The sequence below is a fragment of the Apus apus genome, chromosome 14, assembly GCF_020740795.1.
Source record: "Apus apus isolate bApuApu2 chromosome 14, bApuApu2.pri.cur, whole genome shotgun sequence".
Taxonomy (NCBI): Eukaryota; Metazoa; Chordata; class Aves; order Apodiformes; family Apodidae; genus Apus; species Apus apus.
The window spans coordinates 12,040,176-12,063,526 of record NC_067295.1 but is presented as its reverse complement, the minus strand read 5'-3'; the positions used below and the strand labels follow the sequence as shown (position 1 = coordinate 12,063,526).

At 43.6% G+C, this 23,351-nt stretch overlaps 3 protein-coding genes across 9 annotated transcripts in view; 1 reads left to right on the top strand and 2 right to left on the bottom strand.

Moving 5' to 3' along the window:
• Positions 1 to 333: 333 nt before the first annotated feature.
• TMEM186 (transmembrane protein 186) lies at positions 334 to 3,681 on the bottom strand. The gene is made up of 2 exons (XM_051632223.1): positions 3,576 to 3,681; positions 334 to 2,343 (listed from the first exon to the last, which is right to left on the bottom strand). The coding sequence occupies exons 1-2, from the start codon at positions 3,669 to 3,671 to the stop codon at positions 1,609 to 1,611; spliced, it is 831 nt and encodes a 276-aa protein (XP_051488183.1). The 5' UTR covers positions 3,672 to 3,681; the 3' UTR covers positions 334 to 1,608.
• On the top strand, positions 3,658 to 11,172 carry PMM2 (phosphomannomutase 2). Its single transcript, XM_051632224.1, has 8 exons — positions 3,658 to 3,738; positions 4,036 to 4,147; positions 5,039 to 5,115; positions 6,016 to 6,107; positions 6,827 to 6,926; positions 7,938 to 8,013; positions 9,154 to 9,269; positions 10,748 to 11,172. Exons 1-8 carry the CDS (start codon positions 3,670 to 3,672, stop codon positions 10,850 to 10,852), a joined length of 747 nt encoding a protein of 248 aa, XP_051488184.1. The 5' UTR covers positions 3,658 to 3,669; the 3' UTR covers positions 10,853 to 11,172.
• The window catches only part of CARHSP1 (calcium regulated heat stable protein 1), a 70,155-nt gene continuing 57,894 nt past the window's right edge, over positions 11,091 to 23,351 (bottom strand). For all 7 annotated transcript variants that reach the window (XM_051632249.1, XM_051632245.1, XM_051632248.1 and 4 more), the window contains one exon: positions 11,091 to 14,538. In XM_051632249.1, coding sequence (XP_051488209.1) covers positions 14,376 to 14,538 — 163 coding nt within the window. In that variant the 3' untranslated portion in view covers positions 11,091 to 14,375. The remainder of the gene's footprint in view (positions 14,539 to 23,351) is intronic.

The window sequence follows — 23,351 nt, the reverse complement described above, 5'->3', positions numbered from 1 at the left end:
GGATTTTTATTTTACACCTGGCACATGAATAAACTGAATCATTACTGCATATTAAATATATTCTTAAGAAGTTAACCCTCAAAAAAACATGCTGTATGCACATGGTTGAGTGTACTTTGAAGCTAAGCAACATTTATCTCTTCCTCTTGGTATTGTTGTATCAGCCAAACATCAAAATAATGGTCACCCCTATTAAAAGTTCATTGCAAATAGTAAATCAGGGTTAGCCTGTGCACTTAAACAGCAATTTTACTTACCTGCATCTGCCAATCCAACAACAGACCGAGGTTTCAATACATGTGAGGAAGGAACAGGGAAAGTAACACTCCAAAGTTCTCTACTGATGAGAGTCAGTTTATTTGCTATAGTTTCAAATGCAACAAGAGCCAGAAGAGCAGTGTAAGGGGGTTAACTTTCTCTGACAATTAAACACCACAGAGTAAGACTTCATGGACAGAGGCGCTGTTCAACCCTGCAAGTTCAACAGAATACAAAGTAGACACATTGTCACCTCTTAGTGTCTTTTTACTTTAGGTAAGCCCAGACTGGGGTAGTAGGGAGTGGAAAGGGTATTTAGCAACAGAGCTGAAGTTAAAATATGCCCAAATCAGTAAACACACCAAGGGACACAGATTACTTGCTTCCTAGCTTGTATAGTAATCTTCACAGAAGACTGCCTAATTCACAGAGACCAAGATAATTTTTTGTAATATTTACTGAGTTTTTTGCAACTCAAGTGTTACAGCATTGATTAAATGTCATTCATACATACAAAACAAACACAAACATGAATATATGCAAAGAAGGACAAGCAGTTCCAAATTTTAAGATGATCAGTAGGATCCAAACTGAACAAAGGATCACAGACTGTCCCTGTAGCTCCCAGCATCACAGTTTAGGTATGTTTCTCCTTTACGCCAGAGGGAAAGCAATTTCTGTGAGAGGCTCCTGAAATGTTGCTCAGTCTTTAACTTACCCTTACAGCTGAACTGTCAGTGTGTTCTGCAACACACATGCTGGTTTTGCCCAGTCATGTTCACACCTGGAAGCACCTGTGACAGCATCACAGGCTGCTCTTCCCAGCTATCACTATTCATCAATGCATGAGCCTTTATCTCTGACATCCAGCATTATTTATCATACCTATCTATGAGACAAATCTTAATGTCCAGAGGCTTCCCAGACAACCTAAAATTTGCTGAAAGAAATGATGAATTTAAAGTGAAGATGCTCTGGCAGAGTTACTGCATTTCACCTCAAGAATTCTTCCTGCTTCAAAACAATCTAAGAGATGGTCAGGGTCAGCATCAGTAATTCAGCATCCTACTGCATGTTCCAAGCAGGACAGACATGGAACTGCTGGTGATGCACTTCACTGTATCCAGCACAGAAGAGACACTGCTCACCCTGCACACTTAAACAAACTGCAGAGACATTTAATGCAGAGGATCATTCTTTACCATTTCTACTTTCTACACTGAGTGCACTTATGACCAGGCTTTGCACAGAAAAATGACAGATGTCAGTTTGGTAAACTAATTAAACCTCACAGAAAAGTAAGCACAATGAAGATGCAGCAAAGAAAATCACTGGAAATTAGCTGCTGTATCACTCAAGTTTTCCAAATATTTGAGTAAACTTCTGTCTGTCTACAATCTGGCCAAATTTAATCGTAAAATATAAAATATCTGTACTATTGTAGCGTTTGAACTGGAGAAGCAGCTCCCCCTTGCTATCTCCAACTTCATCCAAAGTCACCACTGTCTCCAAGGGACAGTAAATGTCATTCCGTCTTCCCCAAAAGGTCAAGTGGGCCACTTTGACAACACGGCCACTTTCACTTAAGTAGATTAATCCAATAACTCGTCTGAAAAAGTAGCTCATACCATACAACATTGCAGCAGCAAAGAGCGCAACGCCAGTGCTGTACAAGAGGATGTTCTGAGAAACCTGGTCTTGCAGATAGAGGTAGCAGATGGGAGGCAGCATGACCACGGTGGTGGCCGTCTGCAACAGCTTCAGTCGCGACAGCACCCGGCAGTACTTAATCCCTGGAAACCTGTAGACCAGTTTGAACTCTTCTGTTTTCTCACCCACAGCCTTTTGTGGGACCACAGCAGCAGGGGCCGAATGGCACAGACGCACCGATGGCTCTCGCAGTCTCCCAAGACACTTGACACCACAGACTCGCCAGTTCTGTGGCTGCAAACACTCCCATGAACCAAAAAACCAGGGTGTGCAAGCATCCTCCTTTTGCCATGACCTCGTCCAGAGCCCATTTCGTAGACATCTCCCAAGAGCTGGTGCCATGCAGATGTTAGTCCTAATTGTGCAGAGCCTCCCCTATAAGTAAATATTCCCATAGGTCATTGTTTGATTCTTCTTTACAACCAAGTGACATTTAGCTCAGCAGCTGTTTCTTAGGCAGCATAAGCCTCCCTGCCCCAGCTCACTGCAATCTTACACTTCACAGCAGTGTTATGCTAGCAAACTGGTATTCGTGCTTGCATCCCTCCCTGCAGGCGAGGAGGGAAAATATCTTCTGGTGACACAGCTGACACCAAAGTCAGCTTACTGATGGGAACCTTGTGGCATCCCCTGCCTCTCTAGTTTTGAGCAGCAACCAAGTGAAAACAACAGCAATACGGGTTGCTTCTCAGCAAAGAGGGTAAAAGAACCTGGGGCTGCTATCTACTACATCAGTGAAATGTTGAATAACGCTGAGTGAAACAGGACTAAGCAGCACACAGAGAAGGAGAGCAGGCGCGCCACAGAAAGAGGAATGTGCGGGGCAGCAGAAACTAAACCGAAGAACGAGAGCTGCCCTCCCGCTGTAACAACACGCCGGCGTTCGTGCCTCCACAAGGACGCGTCACTAACAGGCCGCAACGCTCCCAGCCCAGGGCGCGCCAGGAGCCGCAGGCGGCCAAGGGCAGACGGGCGGGCAAGGGACCGCGGCGAGCCAAGGGCGGCCTTCCCCGGGCCCGCCGCCGGCAGCGCCCCGCGCGCGGGGCTCGGGGCCTGGGCCTGGCCCGGGGCTGCCCCCGGCCGTTGGGCCCCGCGCGTGACCGGCTTCCCGGGCCGCTCCCCCGGGCCATGGCCGCTCCCTCAGCCCGCGAGGGCTGCCCGGGCCGCTCCCTCGGGCCGTTGGGCTCAGCCCACGAGCTCCCTCAGCCCACGAGCTCCCTCAGCCCATGACGCTCCCTCAGCCCATGACGCTCCCTCAGCCCACGAGCTCCCTCAGCCCATGACGCTCCCTCAGCCCACGAGCTCCCTCAGCCCACGAGCTCCCTCAGCCCATGACGCTCCCTCAGCCCACGAGCTCCCTCAGCCCACGAGCTCCCGCCGCCCCAGGCCGCTCCCTCAGCCGCTCCCGGCCGTTGGGCCCCGCGCGCGGGCAGCTCCCCGCTCCCCGCTCCCCCCTGAGGCGGCCCAGCCGCGCTGCCGGCGCCCGGCGGGCGGCACCGCTCGCCCCGAAGAGGAAAGAGGGGCAGCCCCTTCCCCCGCGGGGCGGTCCCCGCACCCCACCCCGGGCAGCGCAGCCCTCCCCCGGGCCCCGCTCCCGCCGCGCTCACCCCCGCCATGGCTCCGCCGTCCCGCAGCGCGGCTGCGCAGCGCCCGCCCGGCGCGCGCGGCTTCCCGGCTTGCCCCGCGGCGGCGGCGCGCGCCATGGCGGCGGCGCGGGGCTGCGTGCTCTGCCTGTTCGACGTGGACGGAACCATCACGGCCCCGCGCCAGGCGAGTGCCCGGCCCGGCCCCGGGGCTGGTTCGTGCTGCCGGCATCGGCACCGGCGCGGGAAGCGGGCCCCGCTTGCTGCTGACGGGCTGTCAGCTCTGGGGTTCAGCACCGGCGGGCTCGCCGCCCCTTTCTGTCAGGCTTGGTGTCCGGGCTTGCTTTGCCATTTAAGGCAAAAAAAACCCCCACAAAACTCGTTTTTTCTCCAGGGTTGCCCGTTTTTACCCACTGTCGCGAAACAGAGGCGGGAGCGCGGGTGATCCGAATACTGACACCTCTGTTTTTGTTTCGGAACCTAGAAAATCACGGCCGAGATGGCTGCGTTCCTGCAGCGGCTGCGGCAGAGGGTGAAGGTGGGCGTGGTGGGGGGCTCCGATTTTGAAAAGATCAAGGAGCAGCTCGGCGATGACGGTAAGAGCCCCGAGGGGCTGACGAGGAGGGTGTGGGGGTTCAAGGGAGATCAGACCCGTTTCGTTCTTCTTCCTCGCTTTCTACTTCCTTCCGGGCTGTGTTGCGCTCCATCTGTGCAGGGCTGTTCAGAGGCGTTTAGAAACTGCAGCCGGTCCTATTGAGGGAAGTACGGGTGAAACCCTGGCTTTGTGACAGCGCCTCAGGGGAGGGCATTTAAAAATTACATTTTAATTAAAATTAAAATGGAATGACGTGCCTGACGTACAGGTGTGCAGGCTGCTCTGGTGTCTTGCTCATCCCTGAAGCTTCTGACCTTAACTGTGGGTTCGTGATGCAGAGATGGACTCTTGCTTTAGTCCTCTGGCAGGCATTTCCTCTTCTGTATAAAAGACCATCTTTAATGGTCTTAATTGGTGCCATTGGTAGTCTTCTGTAATTCCCTGGTAACTCAGAATCTGGCTTTGCAGGTGGTCTCTAGTAAGCCATATCATCCTGCACTGTAGTAAGATGCTCACAACTCTTGGACTTCTACTGTAGATTAGGAATGTTGAGGAAACAAACATGAAATAGTACTAGTTGATTTGCTCTCTCACCCAGCTGTGTGCCAGGGTTTTGTAATATTTGAGGTGTTCAGTCACTCCTTACGTTTAATGCGGGAGAGGAAGAGCCTTTCAGCAAAAAGTACAGGTGACTTAACTCAAAGGCTTCATGTGATCTGAGGTGTGTGTTAACGTTGGAGAGAAATCATCTTGTCCTCAGCATTATGCTGTTGAATCTTCCATGCTTTATGATCTAATGTTTGTTGTATTTTAACCTGTTTCATGTGTTAAGACAATTCTGCTTCAAAAATACAGGGGAAAGTATAAATTACTGTCTTTTTGTTGGTTGTAGTGGTTGAAAAATTTGACTACGTTTTTCCAGAAAATGGTCTTGTAGCATACAAAGATGGGAAGTTCTTGAGCAAGCAGGTAAGTGTGAAATTTCCAGTAATATGGAAGAGGAATTTTCTAAATGAGATTTTGCTTTGTTGCTACAGTGCAGTCCTCTATAATTACTCTTCAGTCCTCTATAACCACCCTTCTAACTAAGGCCAAAATTGTTGCTATTTGCATGTGTTACTTCTGTAAAAGATGATTCCTCTGGCAATCTGATTCATGTCCTAACAATCTACACCTTTGGGGTGTTCTCACAACCAAAAGCTATTGAGTCTGGAGCATCTGATTGAGTAATAAGAACAGTGAAAATCCTGGAACAGCCCTTCCCTCAGCTTATCTGTAGGAAATGTGGCCAAGCCCCCTGCTCCTAAAGGTCCTATGGAATATATATGTAGCCTTTCATAGCTGATGTCTGCTGGACCTTAGGGTTCAGCAGGTTTCTTGTAGCTGCTTTGTAGTATGAATTCAGAGTGCACATTCTGATATGTGACATAAGCTAGAAGGTAGATTCTCTAACTTGAGATAAATGTACATCTGATTCTAGATACCCTAATCACCTTCCTCAGTTCAACATAGGTAGTGGAGATTAAAAATGTAAAAGAGATCTCTGACTTGAGCAGTGGTTTCCAACTTACTGCAGTAAGGATCTTCATTTCTTCACACTTAGATACAGTAGGTGTTAACTGCAACTTTTTGTTTAGGTCTGCTCTTTTTGGCCCACTCTGTTTCGTTCTGGTAGGGAACATACTGAATTAGAGAAAAACAAGAGCCTCTACTTAATGCCATGTGTGCATCAACTGAGGGTTATTCTTGAAGGCATGTTTCTTTGTGGTATTAACCATGCCTGGCCATCCAATGTTTGTGTTTTTCATGTGACTTCTATTTAGAAGCTCAAATTGTGGACCCTTGGTTGAATGGTACTTATTTTGTTAGAACATTCAGGGTCACCTGGGCGAGGACATACTTCAAGATCTGATCAACTACTGCCTGAGTTACATTGCGAAGATTAAACTGCCAAAGAAAAGGTCTGTACCTACAAACGTCTCCTTGTCCTCCTGTTCTACATGTTATAGTGATGAGCATAAATGTGCAAAGCAGGCAGCTCTGCAAAAAAACAATGTGTGGTTCAGGAACACTATGTGGAATAGAGCTCACTCCATGCATGCAAAGACAAACTCCCAGCTGGAGCATGGGATTTGAGATACTGACAGAGCATTTTTGTTTAAGAGGGAAGGAAGTTCAGTTTGGAAGTAGAAATATTTACTTGACATGTTTGGAATTCAGCAGCATAATGCTTTCCCGAGATTAGAAGTGTGCAGTAAGGTCTGTTCTGTGTGACATGAGGGTGCAGCTGCTCAAGACATCAATATCTACCATATGTGAGGCTGTCTAGAAACACTGCTAAGATTGCTTTGCATTCTGCTGCTTCCTCCCAAAGCTGACAGACTCGCCTGTTAAGGCCTTAGAATTGCATTGACAGGGTGCTCCAGTCATACTTTTAAAACCATATCATAGTTTTTAAAATCAGTAAGAATGATGTTGAGGTTGCCAGATTCAAATACAGTCCAAAAGACTCCCTGATGCCAGAGGTATTGATTCCTACACATTCTTACTTATGCATACAATGAGAGGCTGACGGTGACATCTGATTCCCATTGTCTTCAGAATTAAACAAAGTACTTTGTGATATTCAGTATTTTGAGCAATTTTTCATCTGTTTTCTGTCTTGTTAATTCTTTTTCAGAGGCACTTTCATTGAGTTTCGAAATGGGATGTTAAACGTGTCCCCCATTGGAAGAAGCTGCAGCCAGGAAGAACGAGTTGAGTTCTATGAACTTGATAAAGTGAGTTACAACTCTTGAAAAAAATCCAACTCTTCTGGAAGAGGCAGTTATGGCCAGGTTGTGATTTTTAAAAAGCTTTTTATACTCTGTGCAATCTTTTTCATTTTAATCCTTTCCGTGTGGTTTAACTAACATCTTGGTTCAGACTTCAGGAAATACGTGACAGGTTTTTTTGTTGCAGTAGTTAATGATTTCTTGCAGAAGGAGTGGGTTTGGCTCATGTTTCCTTTAACCCTATATCCAGAGTACAAAACATCCTTCCTCTAACCCAGGGGTTCCTGAAAATCCCTCTTGTAGATAAAACCATACTCACTTGGAGTGCTCTTTAGTGTACCCACCTGTATCCATTCAAATCCATAAAACTATACCTTTGCTGGTCAAGTCTCTAAAGCCTTTTAAAGCAGAATTTAAAAGCTGAGGTCAAACTATTCATATATTTTCCTTTGTATACAGCTAAAAGTGTGAGGCTGAAATGAACCTGAGCCATGCTGTCAGAGTTCTGTTCCCTGCTACACTGTAACAACTGTTTCTGACCTGAGACAAAAACTGAAATCTGATTCCTCAAAAGCAATCTGTGCCTGTGACCCAGTTAATGGATGCTGAAAGAGACTTAAGCCCAAGGCATTCTGAAAATACCCTTTTTGGAGTATATGGCATTAGAAGATCAGTACCTGTTTTGAGGCTTCCCACGCCTCAGTCTCCTCATTTATGAAACTGAATTTTACTGGGAGTTGAATAGAATACTTGAGTACTTCCATAATAGCCTAAGGTTTTCAGATTTATGCTGTGATACTTGCTTTTCTATGTGCTTTTTTCTCTTGTTTTTTACAAGTTGGTAACAAATTAAAGTGGAAGTATTCTCAGCATATTTTCTGTCATAATAAAACACAGCTATATCCCACTAGTCCTTGTACACAGACTTTTGGATATTCTTGGGACGATTTTTTGGGCTGTCTTTATTGATGAATTAACACAGCATGTAGCTGATGTTTGTTTGTTTTTTTTAAACAGAAGGAACATATAAGAGAGAAATTTGTAGCTGATTTACGAAGAGAATTTGCAGGAAAAGGCCTCACATTTTCTATAGGTATTGCATTTTAAATTATTTTGTTTAAAACATCAGTTAACGTAAATTTCACTGAAGTCATATCCTCTTATGGATATGACATCTCTGATCTCATTTGTGTAACAGTTATTCCTGGGAGTGGTTGCAGGCATTCCATGCAAGACAGCCTCTTTTTCCTCTTGGGCTTTTATTTGGTACATTTTAATTGTAATCCATCAACAAGGAGAACTTCTTCATCGTTTGTCATCAGTTCATTGTCTTCTAATGTCAGTTTTGTGACTGATTCTCCTCAGTTTGAAACACATTACATGCATCTGATTAGTCAGAGTTATTTTGGTGAATCAATTTTGATCAGAAGTACTACCTTAGTACTGTTCCAGTAGCCCTTAGTTCTTCAGTTCTGTAGCTGCATTGTGTGGGAGGAAGGAAAGAGAATCCAATGCAAGCTTAAAGAGAGAAGTGATAATAAGGTGGAATTAATTTCCCATGCATTTTTACTTTTTTTTTCCTCTCCCCCAATGTATTACCATATTGTTATTTTTCAGAATTATAAGAAAGCATGGTATTGAAAGCATGTGGTATTGAAACACTAAGGCCAAAAGGAACTGCCAATATAGCTCTCCTAGACTATGTTGTAAATACCTTTTTGACACCTGCTTCAGTTGGAAATCTTGCTTTTATGCATTGGTAAAGTCCAAGGATTTAGAACTGGAACAATGTTGTCCTGTTAGGCTGTGTTAGAAAGGCTTATTTCCTCCTTCTTCTATTCTGAAAGCTTTAGAAAAGCTTTTGCATAAGACTTTATGGCTGTACATACACAGATGGCTCTATTAATTCATGTTGTTTCTTTCTAAAAATAAAAACATCAAATATAATTTTTAAAAAGGTTTGGTTTATTTGAGAGCAGCCAGTGTTTGGGAACATGCTAAGGCTTTCATATTTGTCTGATGGGTAAATAATACTCTCAATCACAACAGTTACAACTGATACAATACAAAACACTGTTGGTACTTGTAAGACTTAACCCCAGACTCTCTTCACATTTTTGTGACTTCTGCAAAGTTTCCTCTACCAAAAATCTTACTCAGTTTAGTTTTTCCTCCCTCTCCCCTCAGAAATGTGTTCTTGTAACAAAGTTTGCTTGCTTCGTGTCTATCCTAGGAGGCCAGATAAGCTTTGATGTGTTCCCAGATGGCTGGGATAAGAGGTACTGCTTAGGAATCATTGCCAACGATGGATACAAGACTATTTATTTCTTTGGAGATAAGACTATGCCAGTGAGTATAATATTTTGTATATACATTTCAGAACTTCTGTTCTATGCTACAAGCACTGTAGGTTCCAACCAATTGCCTTACGCCTGACAGGAACTGAAGTCAGAATATAAATGTGTGTCCATGTTTAATTGGCTGTGCAATACTGGACAGCATGAGCAGAACTTTTCCTTCTGTTTCCTGAAGTGAGCATAGTGTTCTTGACAGACTTAGTAATACTGCAATATGTTTTAAATTTGACTTGGATAATTATGTTAAAAACCTAGGTGACATGGCTATATAAAAGTCATTGTCCTGTTTGATTATCGTAGATAGAGGCTTCTTGTTGGCTGGTGGTTATTAAACATAATTATTTTCCATTGAATTTAATACTGTTCCTTTGCTAATCACTCTGTCTCCATGCTGAGGTGCTGAAATTATATATAATCCCTGTCCCTAATCACTGAGGAGAGCTAAACAGATCTGCAGGGTGGTTCAGCTGCTGCTGAAAATACTGAGCAGAGATCTGGCTACAGCCAGCAAGGGCAACAGCAAGCACAAGGGCTTGGAAGAAATGGAGGCTGAGCATGGCCAAGGGACAGCGTCAGCCTTAGTTTTATAGGAAAAGACTCAGTTTTTTAAGAACTTACAGTTTTATAAGTTACACACAACTTCATAGTTTTACTTTAAAAGGCCAAGTTTTAGAAGAAAAAAAAAAAATCTTTGAAGTGTTTTTTTCCCCCTTTGACAGTAGCTGTGAAAATAACCACCTGTCCTCTGGCAAAGAGTTTATGGACAGTTGATTTTAAACCCTGCAACTGGCAGTGCAGCATTTTCAGAGATTTAAAGTAGCAGGAGTTTCTGCTCTCTTCATTGTGGTGGCAAACAAATTAGGCTCTATTTCTGTAGTGCAGCAAGCTGTGGCTTTTGGGGATCTCTGCTCATGCAGGTGGCAGTGCCTCTGCCCCCTGACCCAGCTGTGAAGAGTTTGTCATTGCTCGGGTGATCAGAAACCAGCTGGATCAGCAATGTTAACAATGATTTAATGGAAAGGAAACCGAGTTGGAAGGAAAAGGATAATGCAAATAAGTTACAAATACCATGTCTTGGAATACTGCTTTGTAACAGGCTTTACACCTTAATATTAACAAGTAAAGAACTTTAAAGGGGCAATACTGGGTTGCTGTACCAAACTGAAAACATGGCTAAACTTACACTGAGAGTCCTACCTTTTCTTTACCAGTTCTGTCACGGAGGTCAGGAAGTTCTCACAAGAGTGTTTGTGGTGCTGAGCAGAAGTTTCAGCACAGGTGTGCTTTATAGCACATGATGCAAAAATCTGAAAATCATGGTTTGCAGTTTTTTAACCTTCTGGAAAACATTTCAGACATGACTATGTTATATCCCTTCTTTCCATAGTTTTCTTTGTGTCCCTTTTCCACCCCAAGACTGTGACTATACATTAAATCCTCTTCTGCTGTTTTCCTCCTCTTATTTTTCAGGGAGGGAATGACTATGAAATTTTCACAGACTCCAGAACAGAAGGCCACAGCGTCACATCCCCGCAGGATACAAGACGAATCTGCGAAGAGCTGTTTTTTAAATAAGAGACTTTTCAAATTCACACTTACAAAACGGTTAAGACAGCATAGTAACTCAAAATACCTTCCTTAATTCTATATTGTTTATCATGATTGGTCAGTCATTACAGAAGGGAAGCTGCTATTTAAAAGATTAACATTTCTGAAGGTTTTTTTTTAAATACCACCTTATGCTAAGAAGACATTAATTACAAGATGGTTCAGATTTTCTTGTTATAACTGGAAGATGAATAAAAGAGACAGGTTTTATTTCTTTCTGGGGGTGGGAAGGTAGAACTGAGCCAGATAGTCCCTGAGCTCACATGTTCCAGTGCACACTCAGAATGTAGAATGTTCACTGAGGCTACCACCACTGGAAAGGCTGGACCAACTGGTGCTAAAGTTAACTCCTCAGTACAATTGTGGTGCCAATGCACAGTACAGTTCATGGTACCAGCACTTTTTGCAGAGTTTTTAAATCTAAAAATGAAAAAAGATAGAAATTAATTAAAACAAACTGAGCATAGTAGCAAAATGTATTTCTGTCACTAATTACATTCCTGATTATCCTGGTAAGACCTTAAGGGTAGGTTAGAATTTAATACTAAGAAAAATTACATAACCTATGTTTTATTAAAATTCAATTTAAAGCATGGCAATCAGAGTAACTGTTAATTTTACTTTTCTCATCTGGCATAAGGAAATTATCTTGTGTATGAACAGTTTTATTTAGTAATGGATAATAAAATTTCATTGTAACATGAAAAACTGTTATATCAATTTGTCATTTTGGCAAATAAACTATGTCAAGCAAACCCTCAGTATGCTGCCTGTCTGTAAAAAGATATCTTTCCAAGTTTATATTATACTTACACAGTAAAAAAGGGGAGAATACAATCTTTGTCTACAATCAGAATCCCCCAAAAGGCTGACAAAAAAGGAGGGGTAATTGTGATGCTCTCGTGTATCAGAATTACCTCATCTTCTCACCCCCTTCTCATGTACCACTTCCATAGGGTAATTTAACTTCAACTATTTTAATGGGAGCTGACTTTGGACCTGAAATGTCTGCAGTGCAGGAAGGCTCTTTAAAAATTGACAGATTTTAATAGCTGCTGCTTTGTGTGTACACATATGCAATGTATCTGATTATTTGGTTACTTAATGCATGGTTGTTTCCTGTATTTGCAGAAAGTTACCTGTGCAAAACATCCTGTGCAGGGCCAAAACCAATTTCTTATCAGCCTCAAATACAATCATCTCTGTGCACTATACCTGTGTATGTTCAATTCTTAAAAGTTAGCTTGCTAGTCAGTCTTGTGCAACCACTGCCAGTGGCTCAGGTCTATCTTCTGTCTCTCATGCCAACAGATGAGAAGCACACAGCCTGTCTCTGGGGGAGAAGAAACAGAAAACAAACCAAAGCAACTCCACACTGCCTAGTTCCTTGTTCCCATCTGACTTCCTATATTTTGAGTTTAAACAAGCACAATCCTCCCTGCTTTCAGCAGCCCCTCTCTAGCTAAAGCTTTACTGACACTATTTTGGCTGTGCTGCCTTGGGAGCCTCTTCTGAAATATTCTGGCCTTCTTCCTCCAAGTTTCAGCTGAAATGACTGTGCTATACCTCCCAGTTACCCCCTATTATATGTTCATATAAATAATAGCTCTACTAAATATTATATAATTAAAAGAAATATATTTACAGAAGTAGTATAAATTATACATTAACCTATTAAGCAGCTAGAAAATTTGCTAGATTATTCCTTAGTTGTTCTGGTAATGCCAGTCAGGTGATACTACAAAGCTCTTTAAAAAACTTTTTAACTACACTGATACAGGTACATACACAGGCATCTGCACTCTCCTCTCTCTCTAATACTGACCATCTTCAACGCCGAGTACACAGGGAGCAGACTGAAGGGCTATGTTAAACCTTATATTGGTCATATTTCTTGTCAAGGAAGCAGTGTGTGATAGGCCAACTAGCTGGACAGTGTTAAATCCACTGCTACTAAGTCTTACTGTTAATATAAAATAAACAAAATCCCCAGACTCCACTACAGGCTGGTCATTATTGTGCACTGTAGTGTAATACAGGTCCAGCTAAGGTAAAACAAGGCATCACAGCAGTTACTGACCTCGTGTATCTGTGCTCTCCCCAGGTCAGACCTCAGATCATCTGCTGTGAAAGTCTCAAGACATTTCCTGAGAGCCAGCACCTATTGTTAAAACTGCAAATAGGCAACTGAAGTTTTACAGTTTCACACAACAGAGGAGTATCATAACAGCTTTTTTTCTTTTTTCTTTTTTTTATTTGCAAAGTCAATAAAAATCCACTGTTAGGAACATAACAGAAAAATGCTTCATTTGAAAAAAAAAAAAAAAAAAAGTGGAAGGCAAATGGGAACAGAACTAATTTAGTTACACTACAACTACATGGAATTCTGCAGGCAGAGTCGGGGCAAGGGTGGCCACATCACAGCCTACCAAGCAAGTTTTCCAGGGAAGCAGCTGCAGAATCTACTGCACAGAGACAGCTGAGCCTACTGAGTAACTCACACAGTATTTCATACACGGTCAACTGAACAGCATGTAACTTGCTTTCCAGAAGTGCAGCTATTCTGCCTGCCCAGTGAAATACCATGGCAGACATTCAGCTATATGCAATCAAGAAGGTAATCTTCAGCTTTGTCTAAATTCAGGCACAGTCAGAGGCTATGAAATGTCTGCTACTCTACAACTTTCTACCACTTACCTTGAAGCAAATTTTTTAAATTTTTGTGGGTTTTTTGTTTGGTCCAGGGTTGTTGGTTTTTTTTTTCAATACTGGCCTATAAATTAAGTTGCTAATCAACCATCAAGGCACCTAAGTAAATTCTCAAACAATCCCGGCTTTAAAATGACAATATTCTGCATATCTGCAGAGATGCCCTTTGCACCTGAAGGGCACCCAGCCAGGCCATCGGAGCATAACCACCAGATGGAGATTTTCCACTCGGCAGCAACTGCTCTGCTTGTGAACTTCCTTCCACGAGGAAAACAAATTGCAGCAATGAACCCCCCTCTCTCAAGCCAAGGTATTCAGGCACTGTTACCAGCAGTAAGTGTACTTCAGCCCTTAGAGAAGAGCAGCTCAAAGGAACGAAGTGCTCACACACCTGCAGGGCCTTGGAGCCCCTGCTAAGGCTGTTTGCACTAGGGGAGCTCTCCTTAAAACCTCTCCCTGATTCCCCTGGGCATTTACTGGAATCAGTTCACAAGATAAAAGAAAAACCAAACCTTCCACCCCCCACCAAGCACACAAACTAGGTCTCTCTAAGATACCTTTTTTTGTAAACCCTTAAGGCTAGAATTTTTTCATTAGCTTTTGAATTGCCTTTTTGTTTGTTTTTTTTCCCCAGGCCAGCTGTACAAATGGTAATTTTGGCCTGCTTCTGCTTTATTGACAATGCAGTTATTTCCTCCCACACAATAGGTAGAATATTCTTAGGACAGGTCCCCTGCAGCAGTGACCAGGCAGGTAGCGGCTGCACTCCCTCTGGAAAACCTCAGGAGCTGATAACATGGCCCGACCAGGTCTCGTGCTTGGTTCCAGGAGCTAGATGGGTAATCACCACCTCCACAGCCTGGAGCTTCTCATTCTTTGGAGGGATGGTGCACATCTTGTAGGTGACCTCATCGCCTGCCACAGGAACATACTCGCCTTCAATACTGTGGAGGGGAAGCTTCAGTTAATCATCAATGACATAAACACTCTTACTCTTTTGCAGCTTATTTAAATTTTTATCACAATTATTATCTTAGGTGCTCAAGATACTTCAGGGTTGTTGTGTTTTTTTTTTTTACAAAGCCCATCAGTCATAAAAGCTTGGGTTGATTTTGGTTGTCTTGTAGCAAAATGCTATGAAAACACTATAAACACTACCACCACTGCAAAAATAAAAACCAAAACCAACAAAATCAAACAAACAAAACCAAAGACAACCCCCACACACACTGTAATATGCCTTCAAAAATAATCAGCAAAGCATGCCTTGAACAACAGTGCTGAGGATCATGCCACAACCTCTTACTCTCTGGCAGCACTAGAGGGCAGGGCAGACACTGTTTGGCATTTCGTTTGTAGGTTTGTTCTTTTAAACTATAGGGATTTTTTTTTTCCTCCTTCCATGTTTTTGAGGCTTTTTTTTTCCTCTCTCTGTTTTTTTTAAAGGATTGTACCCTGCCAGCCCTTGATTTTACCATTAGGTTACTCCACCATAACATTATTAATCTGAGATACAGAGAAAAAAGAGCCCAAGTAAGACGCAGTGTGGAATACTTAAAAATTACTTGTTGCTAAAAGGGATACTTGTGACCCAGACACCTTACACTGCAGAACTTTCCCCCAGCACCCAGCATTTAGGAAAACTTCCAAGAGTAGCTCCCTCCTACCTAGTCTCTACCAGCGTGATGACTCAGGAGCTGGAGGACTTGCATCGTGCCTGTATTACTGCACACAAGTCCTCACCTGGGAACAGTAGGAAGTGGCAAAAGGGCTGTCACCTTCTGCTCAGAACCAAGTACTGCTAAAACAGAGAACTGCCAAGGTTCACAGCCTCCCTCACCTCTACCACTGCATTCAAGATTAGAGCTTTTTAATAAAAATCCCAGCGTGCACCAACGAAGACAGGCAGAGATGCCTTCCAATCTGCATTACCATGATTCTCTGACAGTAGAAAGGATGCTACTTCACCTTTCTTTTAATATACCTACATGATCCCATGCTCAGTTTCCCTTCTCTGACAACATAGGGTCTAGATTTCTTGTTGTTTGCGGGGATTTTTTTTTCAATGTTGCTCAGCAGCCTTTGCATTTGTTAACAGATAAACACCACTGAGTTTGTTATTTGCCTTCACTGAGAGCACACTGAAAACACACTCATGCCATCCAGGAATTTTACCCCACAAATGTTTCTCTTATTGTAGAGACCATTGTATCCACTCTCACCTTGTGACCCATTATTGTTATAGCTTTTCTATTGCAGGAAAGACTGGCAGGACTGATAGGAGGTAAATGTACTGTCACTTACTGTCACTCTTCTGCTCTGCAGCTCCCTCACACTTCTCCCTTTCAAGGCTGCCTCAGCTTCTGCTCCCCTCTGACTTGTGCATCCCAGCTGCTGCTCAGGGAGCTGGTGCATCAGGCTGTGCCTGGGCACCAGCAGCCTGTGCTCAGGAATGACATGGGCTATGCAGGCATCTACTGGGGAAGCTAAAACTGACCCATAAATTGTGACTTCTCCCATGGGAAATTCAGAAGAAAAGTCATTATTTGCTAACTGATTGTAACAACATGATACTGAAAATGCTCCTGTATCTAAATATGGATCTAAAACCTGTTACAAGGAGTTAAAGGCATTCCTGTAGCTTGAAACACATGTCCTTCAGACTTAATTTTCCTGTGCTAAACCTCAGTTCCAGAGCTGCCTGTGACTGCAGGAATCAGACCCAAGAGTGCACGTCCTAAGCTGAACTCTCCAGAGCAGTGTCTGGACACACGGCTGCAAATTGAAGGCAGAAAAATATTTACAGAGAGTCAAGACCTGACTGCCCTTTCCTCCCCATGCAGGCTGATCTGACTGACCTTTTTTTACTTCCAAAGTCTCGAGGCCAACCTGTCAGACTAGGCTCAAGCTCCCACATCTAGACGCTTGCTGAGAATGACCTCTTCAGTTATTGCCTTCAGTTATACCCAATCTCCCCCACTGCTAACAGGTTTAAGATTTCTTCAGTTGTGAAGGGGCTGAACACCCAATACTTCCTGTCCTTTCAGGAGCAGAGATTTGTTTACTGTTTTACTGCCAAAGGAATTTGCCACCACATTCTCTGGAGCTTACCCTGACTTTGAAACCAGGGATTTCAAGCAAGGATGAGAAGATGCTACTTGTACTGTCTCAGAGCGTGAGAAGTCTCCCCAAAAGAGATACAAGAGAGGGTCAAAACACAAGTGAAAATAGGTATGCCATGTAAAAGAATGACATGATCTTTCCCACTTGAATCTCCTGAATGATCCTTTGTTGCCAAAAAAACAGCAATGCTAGCGAGTTAAAACTACACTGCCATGAGCAGTAACTCACAACACAGCCCATGCAGGATGTTAGTCCCACCTGAGCAAGGTGGCATCTTTCAGTGGAAGGCAATACTAGCTAAACACAGTGAGCAGAAACATTTCCCAGCTCAGATGTAATCAAGGTAGACAATTCAAGCCAAAGCAGAAAGTCTACACTGACTCAAGTCCAGCTGAGCCACTGGAACAAGCTGCAATGAAACATGTTCCTTCATGTGGCCTCAAGCATCAGGAACAGCTGTGGACAGTGTTTCAAGGAGCACAGGCAGAGGAGTGAGGTGGGGCTGGAACTGAAGCTGTGCTGCCTCTTGACGTTACAGCCACTCAGGCCACAGCTCCAGGTATTGCCTTTGGTTCCTGCTCAGAGGTTGAACACACAGCGAGCGGTCAGCTCAGAGTCACCACTTTGCAAGCATCAAATGAAACGGATGCCCTGCCCAGGAAGGGATCTCATGTTTGGCTGAAAGTTGTGGGTTTTTTTAAACAAACAAGAACCTTACATATTCTGTAAAAGCTCCCATAAAGCAGGATGAGATGCAGTTAGCATAATAAACATTTGGAATCTGGAAAAGGTATCGGTAGGTATGGTTAATGTGGAAGGAAAATGGATTCACACTGTTTCCTGAAGCACCAAAGATGTGCCAATGCACAGTGTTTTGAGCTCCTGAAAAACAGATAAATTAGATAACATTTGAATCTTCAAATTCAAGTGAAGAAGTAAAGCTTGATTCCCAAGAAAATGGATGTTTTGTTGGAGTGAGTTTGGTTTTTAATTGAAATATGAATATACATCAGGATGGCTTCTGGTAAGAAAGGGCTGTAGGTGTACTGGTAACCATAGTGGTTCTGTTTTTCCAAGACATGAAGAACAAGTGAATCAGAACACACACAGAAGCAGTATGCCTAACAGATGACAGGCTGCAGTCAGGGAGAAGAGAAGCAAAGGGACTAGTCCAGTGTGAAGGACACACTCAGCTGTCACTGAGAGCCACTGCATCCCTCAGTACTCGTCAACTGACTAGTTCAGGTACTGTCTACAGCCCCTGGTATGCACAGGAGGGAAAACAAAACAACAAAAAAAACCAAACCAAACAAACAAAACACACAAAAAAAACCCCAAACTCAAAACCATCTGCTGACCCAAATTTCTCACACTTGAATCATGAGGTTAATCACTCCTGTTCCTTCTTCTAAAGAGATCATATTCACTACAAAATCTGGACAGCCCAAAGAATTACCCAGAAAGGTACACTTTTCTCCACTAGAAAGCACAAGACTAAGCACTATGCTCACAGCTTCAGCTGCCTTGTTGTTTTTTTTCTTTATCCACACTGACATTACAAAAGACAGAAGCTTGTGATAAAACCTTATTCCACCCCAACATGGCTTCTTCTCATCCCCTCGTTTGTCTTCTTTCCTTCCCTGCTCGTTGAGGTGAGTTTACCTATTAAGAGCAGGTCTGTCTTTTGCACAGCCGTATAAAAATGTTGTGGCCACACAAACAGCTCAAATTTCATTTTCTGCTTTTGGCCTTCAAACTTGTTTCTCACAGATTAGATAGTCTCTTCTTTCCTGCAGCTTTCTGATGACCAGTTACCCTTGATGCCTACTGAAGATTATTAACTTATGGCCCCCAGTGAATATGAAAAACAGGAAGATAAGGGTCTTAGTTTGCAGCCTGAGTAAACCTGTTTCTGACCAGTGTTCCCAGCAGTGTTTCTCCACCAAATGCAGCTTCTGGGATAGATGTAGACTTACACCAGCATTGTTACCACTATGTGATGCTTAGAAGCATGAACAAACAACATCAGGATTGTGTGTTCTGCTGGTGGTGTCAAGAAAGAGCACTTAATGGCATTTGAAAGGTGATGAGATTGTATGGCACTGGAGGCAGAGCCCTACACAAAGCTGTGGGAAGATCCTTCACTGAGAAGCAATTGCCTCAAGTGCTGGGAGGGAAATGGACTGGAACAAATCAGAGAAAGGAAACTGAAATCTTGGAAAAGATTCAGCTTGCAACAGTCACTCTATATACAATATAACTTACTTGGATAATTTGGTAGAGGAAGTTAAACATAGACTTTTTGATGCTATAAATGTATTAAATACTTCTAGATCTGTATTTTTTACTTTTCCCCTAGTTATATATTAAATCTTGATCTAGAGAAAAGTGGAGGTTTTCACAGCTATTTAAGATACTGATATGCAAGGTCTATTCAAAATAATGGATATCTATACATCCAGAATCTTTAAGACAGTTCAATAAATTAATCTAAAAATAGGAAACGGTTTCCTGATGTTAGTGTCAGAGTAAGACACAATAGAGTGGGTTTTAGATTATTCAGCAACTCCCATTTCCCAGCTCAGTGCCTGTCTCGTATGGTGGAGCATTTTATCCTGCACTATTTTTAGGGAAGTGGGAGGTTATTAGGAAATTACCTAAATAAGGAATGTTCTAGTTCTTTCTCATAGCTGCTATTCATATTTCAGGGCTCTAGTTAAACCTCTTGAGACAAAGATTAAGTCGCAGGGAAACATTTTTTAACAAGAGTTTTCAGTGCCTTGCTGGTCAACACACCCACCACGGATCACACCATGAAGCCACTTTCCATGGATAAATGGGCTGTGTTAACTTGTGGGCTTCCTAAAGCTGATTTAACACCTCAAAACACCTCCCAGGAAACCTCTATTTTTATTAAACAGCAGGACATGACAGAGTAATGAACTATTATGAATTACCAACCCCATGCAGTCCCAGGGTAACCTGGCAGCTCCAGCATTCAACAGCAAAACCAGCGATGACCTTATCCAGCTGGCTGGCAGGCAAAGCAGAAGCAGGGATGCCTATGTGGGTGTCCCCAACGGGCAAGATAGCAGATGAGATGTATTCTTGTTTTATCCGTATACATCTCAACTGCTATCTTGCCCCATTCGGGACAGTGGACTTAGTCAGAGGTACAGAAGATGCCTGTTCCTGCAACCATGCGACTTGGATCCTCTCACAGTACCTACTGTATGCATCTGGAAAACAAAGCCCAGGGAAGTTATGTTCTGTGCTCACTAACCACAAGGAACCCCCCTCCATCCTGTGGTAGCCACAGATTTCTCCAGTGCCCACTACCTGGCTTACAGGCAGAGTATAAGTCTTGGCTTTGACCTAATACAGTTTATATAATTTAGGTGGAGATTCTGGGAGGGTTTTCCTACAGTTGTGATCACAGCAAGCTGGCTCTCCTGCATGCACCAGTGCAATCTGTGTGTTTTCTGAGCCAAGCTGGGGGGTGTGGGGAACCCTTAGGAAAAGGCTATCCATGTTCTCTTAATGTACAGAATTCTCTTCAGTAAGAACTGGTATTCTGCTGCCTCTCCTCCCTGCCTCAGTTAATCTACTTATTTCAGACACTTCAACAGATTCAACAAGGCACCAGAAAGGAAGCAGGTCAGGAAAGGAGGTTTGCAGCCCAAAGCAGGTAAGTCATCAAGTGCTTTAAGTATTTTGAAGGAAATCAGAAAGTTCAGATACCCCAGTAGCCCTAGAGCAGTCAGTTGCAGCCAGCAGAAAATTTTGCTGCTGATTCAAAGAAAAGACAGAGGCCAGAAAGGTTCATTCTCTCAACACAGGTTCAGCTCTCAGTTTCTTTTTAATGATCAGTTAGTTTCCAACCCATAGTGCTACACATCACTGGGAAAAACAGCATCACAGAAGAGCCATAAGAATAGATGAGGCATTAATGTTTTAGATTAAACATTGTGATCTGGCAGAAAATCAGAGGAAAGAAAGGAGCATGAAAAGATGACCTCTCCATGGACATTAAAAGCTCAAAGCCAGCTCCTGAATGCAGCAGGATAGCAGCAGGGACAGAGCTGGGCTCCTCCCTGCAGAAGCATGTGGCTGATAGTACCTCTCCAGCAGGGCCAGAATCTGAAATGGGACTGTATCCCCACCTGGGAGCCTACTGGGAGAGCACTTCTGTGCTGTTCAGTACTCCTGAGCTAGAGACATTATAAGCATCACCTCGTGAGATTATAATACACTGCACCAGCAAGGCACAGCAAACCCACAGTCTCTGCAGGGACCCAAGGGGGTGTGTGTCAGTGTCCCAGGGGAAGTACAGCATCAGTTCTCCAAAGCTATCACTAAGCATGGGGTCAGGAATCCAGCCTGAAGGACAGCCTCAAGGCCTCTGCAATGCAGCATCTTCCCCTTCAGAGCCAAGTACTAATAAACTGCAGAAAACCCACAAGCACTGCACAGGTTTTTTCTGTTCCATTAAATCAGCTGCTTTTGCAAAATAAAATCTGTGTGGTCATTCATTCGTCTCTTCTCTCTGGTCACCCACCTCTTGCTTTGCCCTTGCAGGTACACAGGCTTCAGGCCAAATCCCAGCCAAATCCAAGAGCCCAGAATACACTGGGAAAGCAGAAGAGTGGGATTTTTATGCAGTGCACATCATTTGACCTGCCTCTACAGGCCACACTCCACCTCCCCCCTTGCCCTCAGGACCCCGCTTTTGAAAGCTGAGCTGATATGAACAGGCAGCCACCCCCAGCACAAGCTGGGGACTTCAACAGCCAGCACTGCAGGGATTCCTGGTCTTCACTCCAGAAATATGCCACATCTACATCAGGAAGAGTGGCATGAGAGTGAGACTGAAGCCACCATAGCTGTTATATTTCAGTAACGACCAAAGTGTCTTGTATTTGTGAGAGCTGATTTATTCCTGCCATGAAAAAACAGCAGAGGAGGTAAGATACTGAGGAGGATATAGTTCTCAGCACTGATGCTACAGTAACACCATCCATTTGGTGACAGTGGATCATGATACAGGCTGATGGGAATGAAAGCATGAACAGTACATGTCACAGTTAAAAACATAATTGAAGGCTTTTTAAAATTTCACTTGAGGCAAATGAATTTGCCTTTTCTCTCAGATTTTCAGAGACATTATCCGGAATTATCATCTCAGCAGCTCCTCCATCCCCACACTTGCCAGCTAGGGTACACTTACTACTAGCAAGCACATTTTGTTCTCTGAAGAAGGGTTAAGTATTAAACTGAGAACAAAATCTCACCACACTCAATGAGCCACAACGTTTTCCTATTGCAATTGTTTACACCACGTGGAGGAGGATTTCCAGTGACACAAAGCAGCAGAACTCACTGTGCAGGCACTGCAGCAGGCAGCAGTGAAGCTCTGTGTGCGTGGCAGGGCTGTGACAGTGCTCGCGTGTGCCAGGACCCCAGCCTGCAGGCAGGAACGGCCGCTCCCATGGGTGTGCATGAGCTGGCTCTGACCTGCCCATCTCAAGCACTGATGGGGCTGCAGGTGTGGCACAGGGTTCCAGCCACACTTGCTTTACCTGCAGACCAACCCAAGAAGGTGCCGTGAGCACTACCAGGAAGCTGCTGCCACCTGCAGTGACTGTCACCAGAGCTGCCACCGTGCCTCGACCTGCTGCACGAGGACAGCTCAAAAGTGCCAGCTTTTCCAGAGAACTCCAGGCTTGTACCTAAGCAGTTAAAAAGGAGAACTGGCTTCACACAAGTGTTACCACAACCCAAACAAAATCTTCTCTGAAGTCTCCAAAGAAAGCCACACAGACAAAAATCATCCTTAAAACCTGCATTTCAAACTGCCATTTCTTGGACTGTATTTCTACCCACACCTGACAATCCAACTCCACAGTAATGCAGCTCTGATGCCAGTTCCATTCACAAAACATGCCCGAATGCCCACATTCACCTTAAACTCTCACACAGATACTGAAATTTAACATTTGGCAGATGCCAAGTGAAGAAGCTTTTGAATGCCACATATTTTTTACCTTATTTTTAGGCTAATGTTCAATTATGGAAACGAAACCACCACGCTAAGTGTCATTATCTTACAAAATGAAATGGAAAGCTATGGGAAACAGACACCCCATTTTACAGAAGACATTTTCATTGAAGTATAATCTTGCAGTTCCCCAAAGCTTAGGGAAGAAATAAAATTTAATTCCTCAAATTATTTGTTTATGTTTAAATCATATTAATCTGCACAACAGGCAGCTGGTCCCAATGCTCAAAACCTTCACTAACCATCACAGCTTAGTGATGAGCACAGAGGGACTGTCTACCTTGCTGAATCCAAACTGCTGTGCCATTTTAACCACATTCCTGAAATCCTAGCTTTCAGGAAGAACTGATTCAGGAGAAACAATCTTCTTTCATTTCAGAAGTAGCTGCCTATGCTGCATTGAGACAGTGAACAGATTGATGTCTCTCTCACATTCAGGTTTAACAGAGTAAAATAGGTAGAAAAGAATCACATGATAAGCATAAATGGTATCTTAAAACTCACTAGACAAACCAGAGTCATTGGAGTCCCCTGAGCCCCAGTGATGGTTACAGAATGCTGCTGCAATAAGCAATT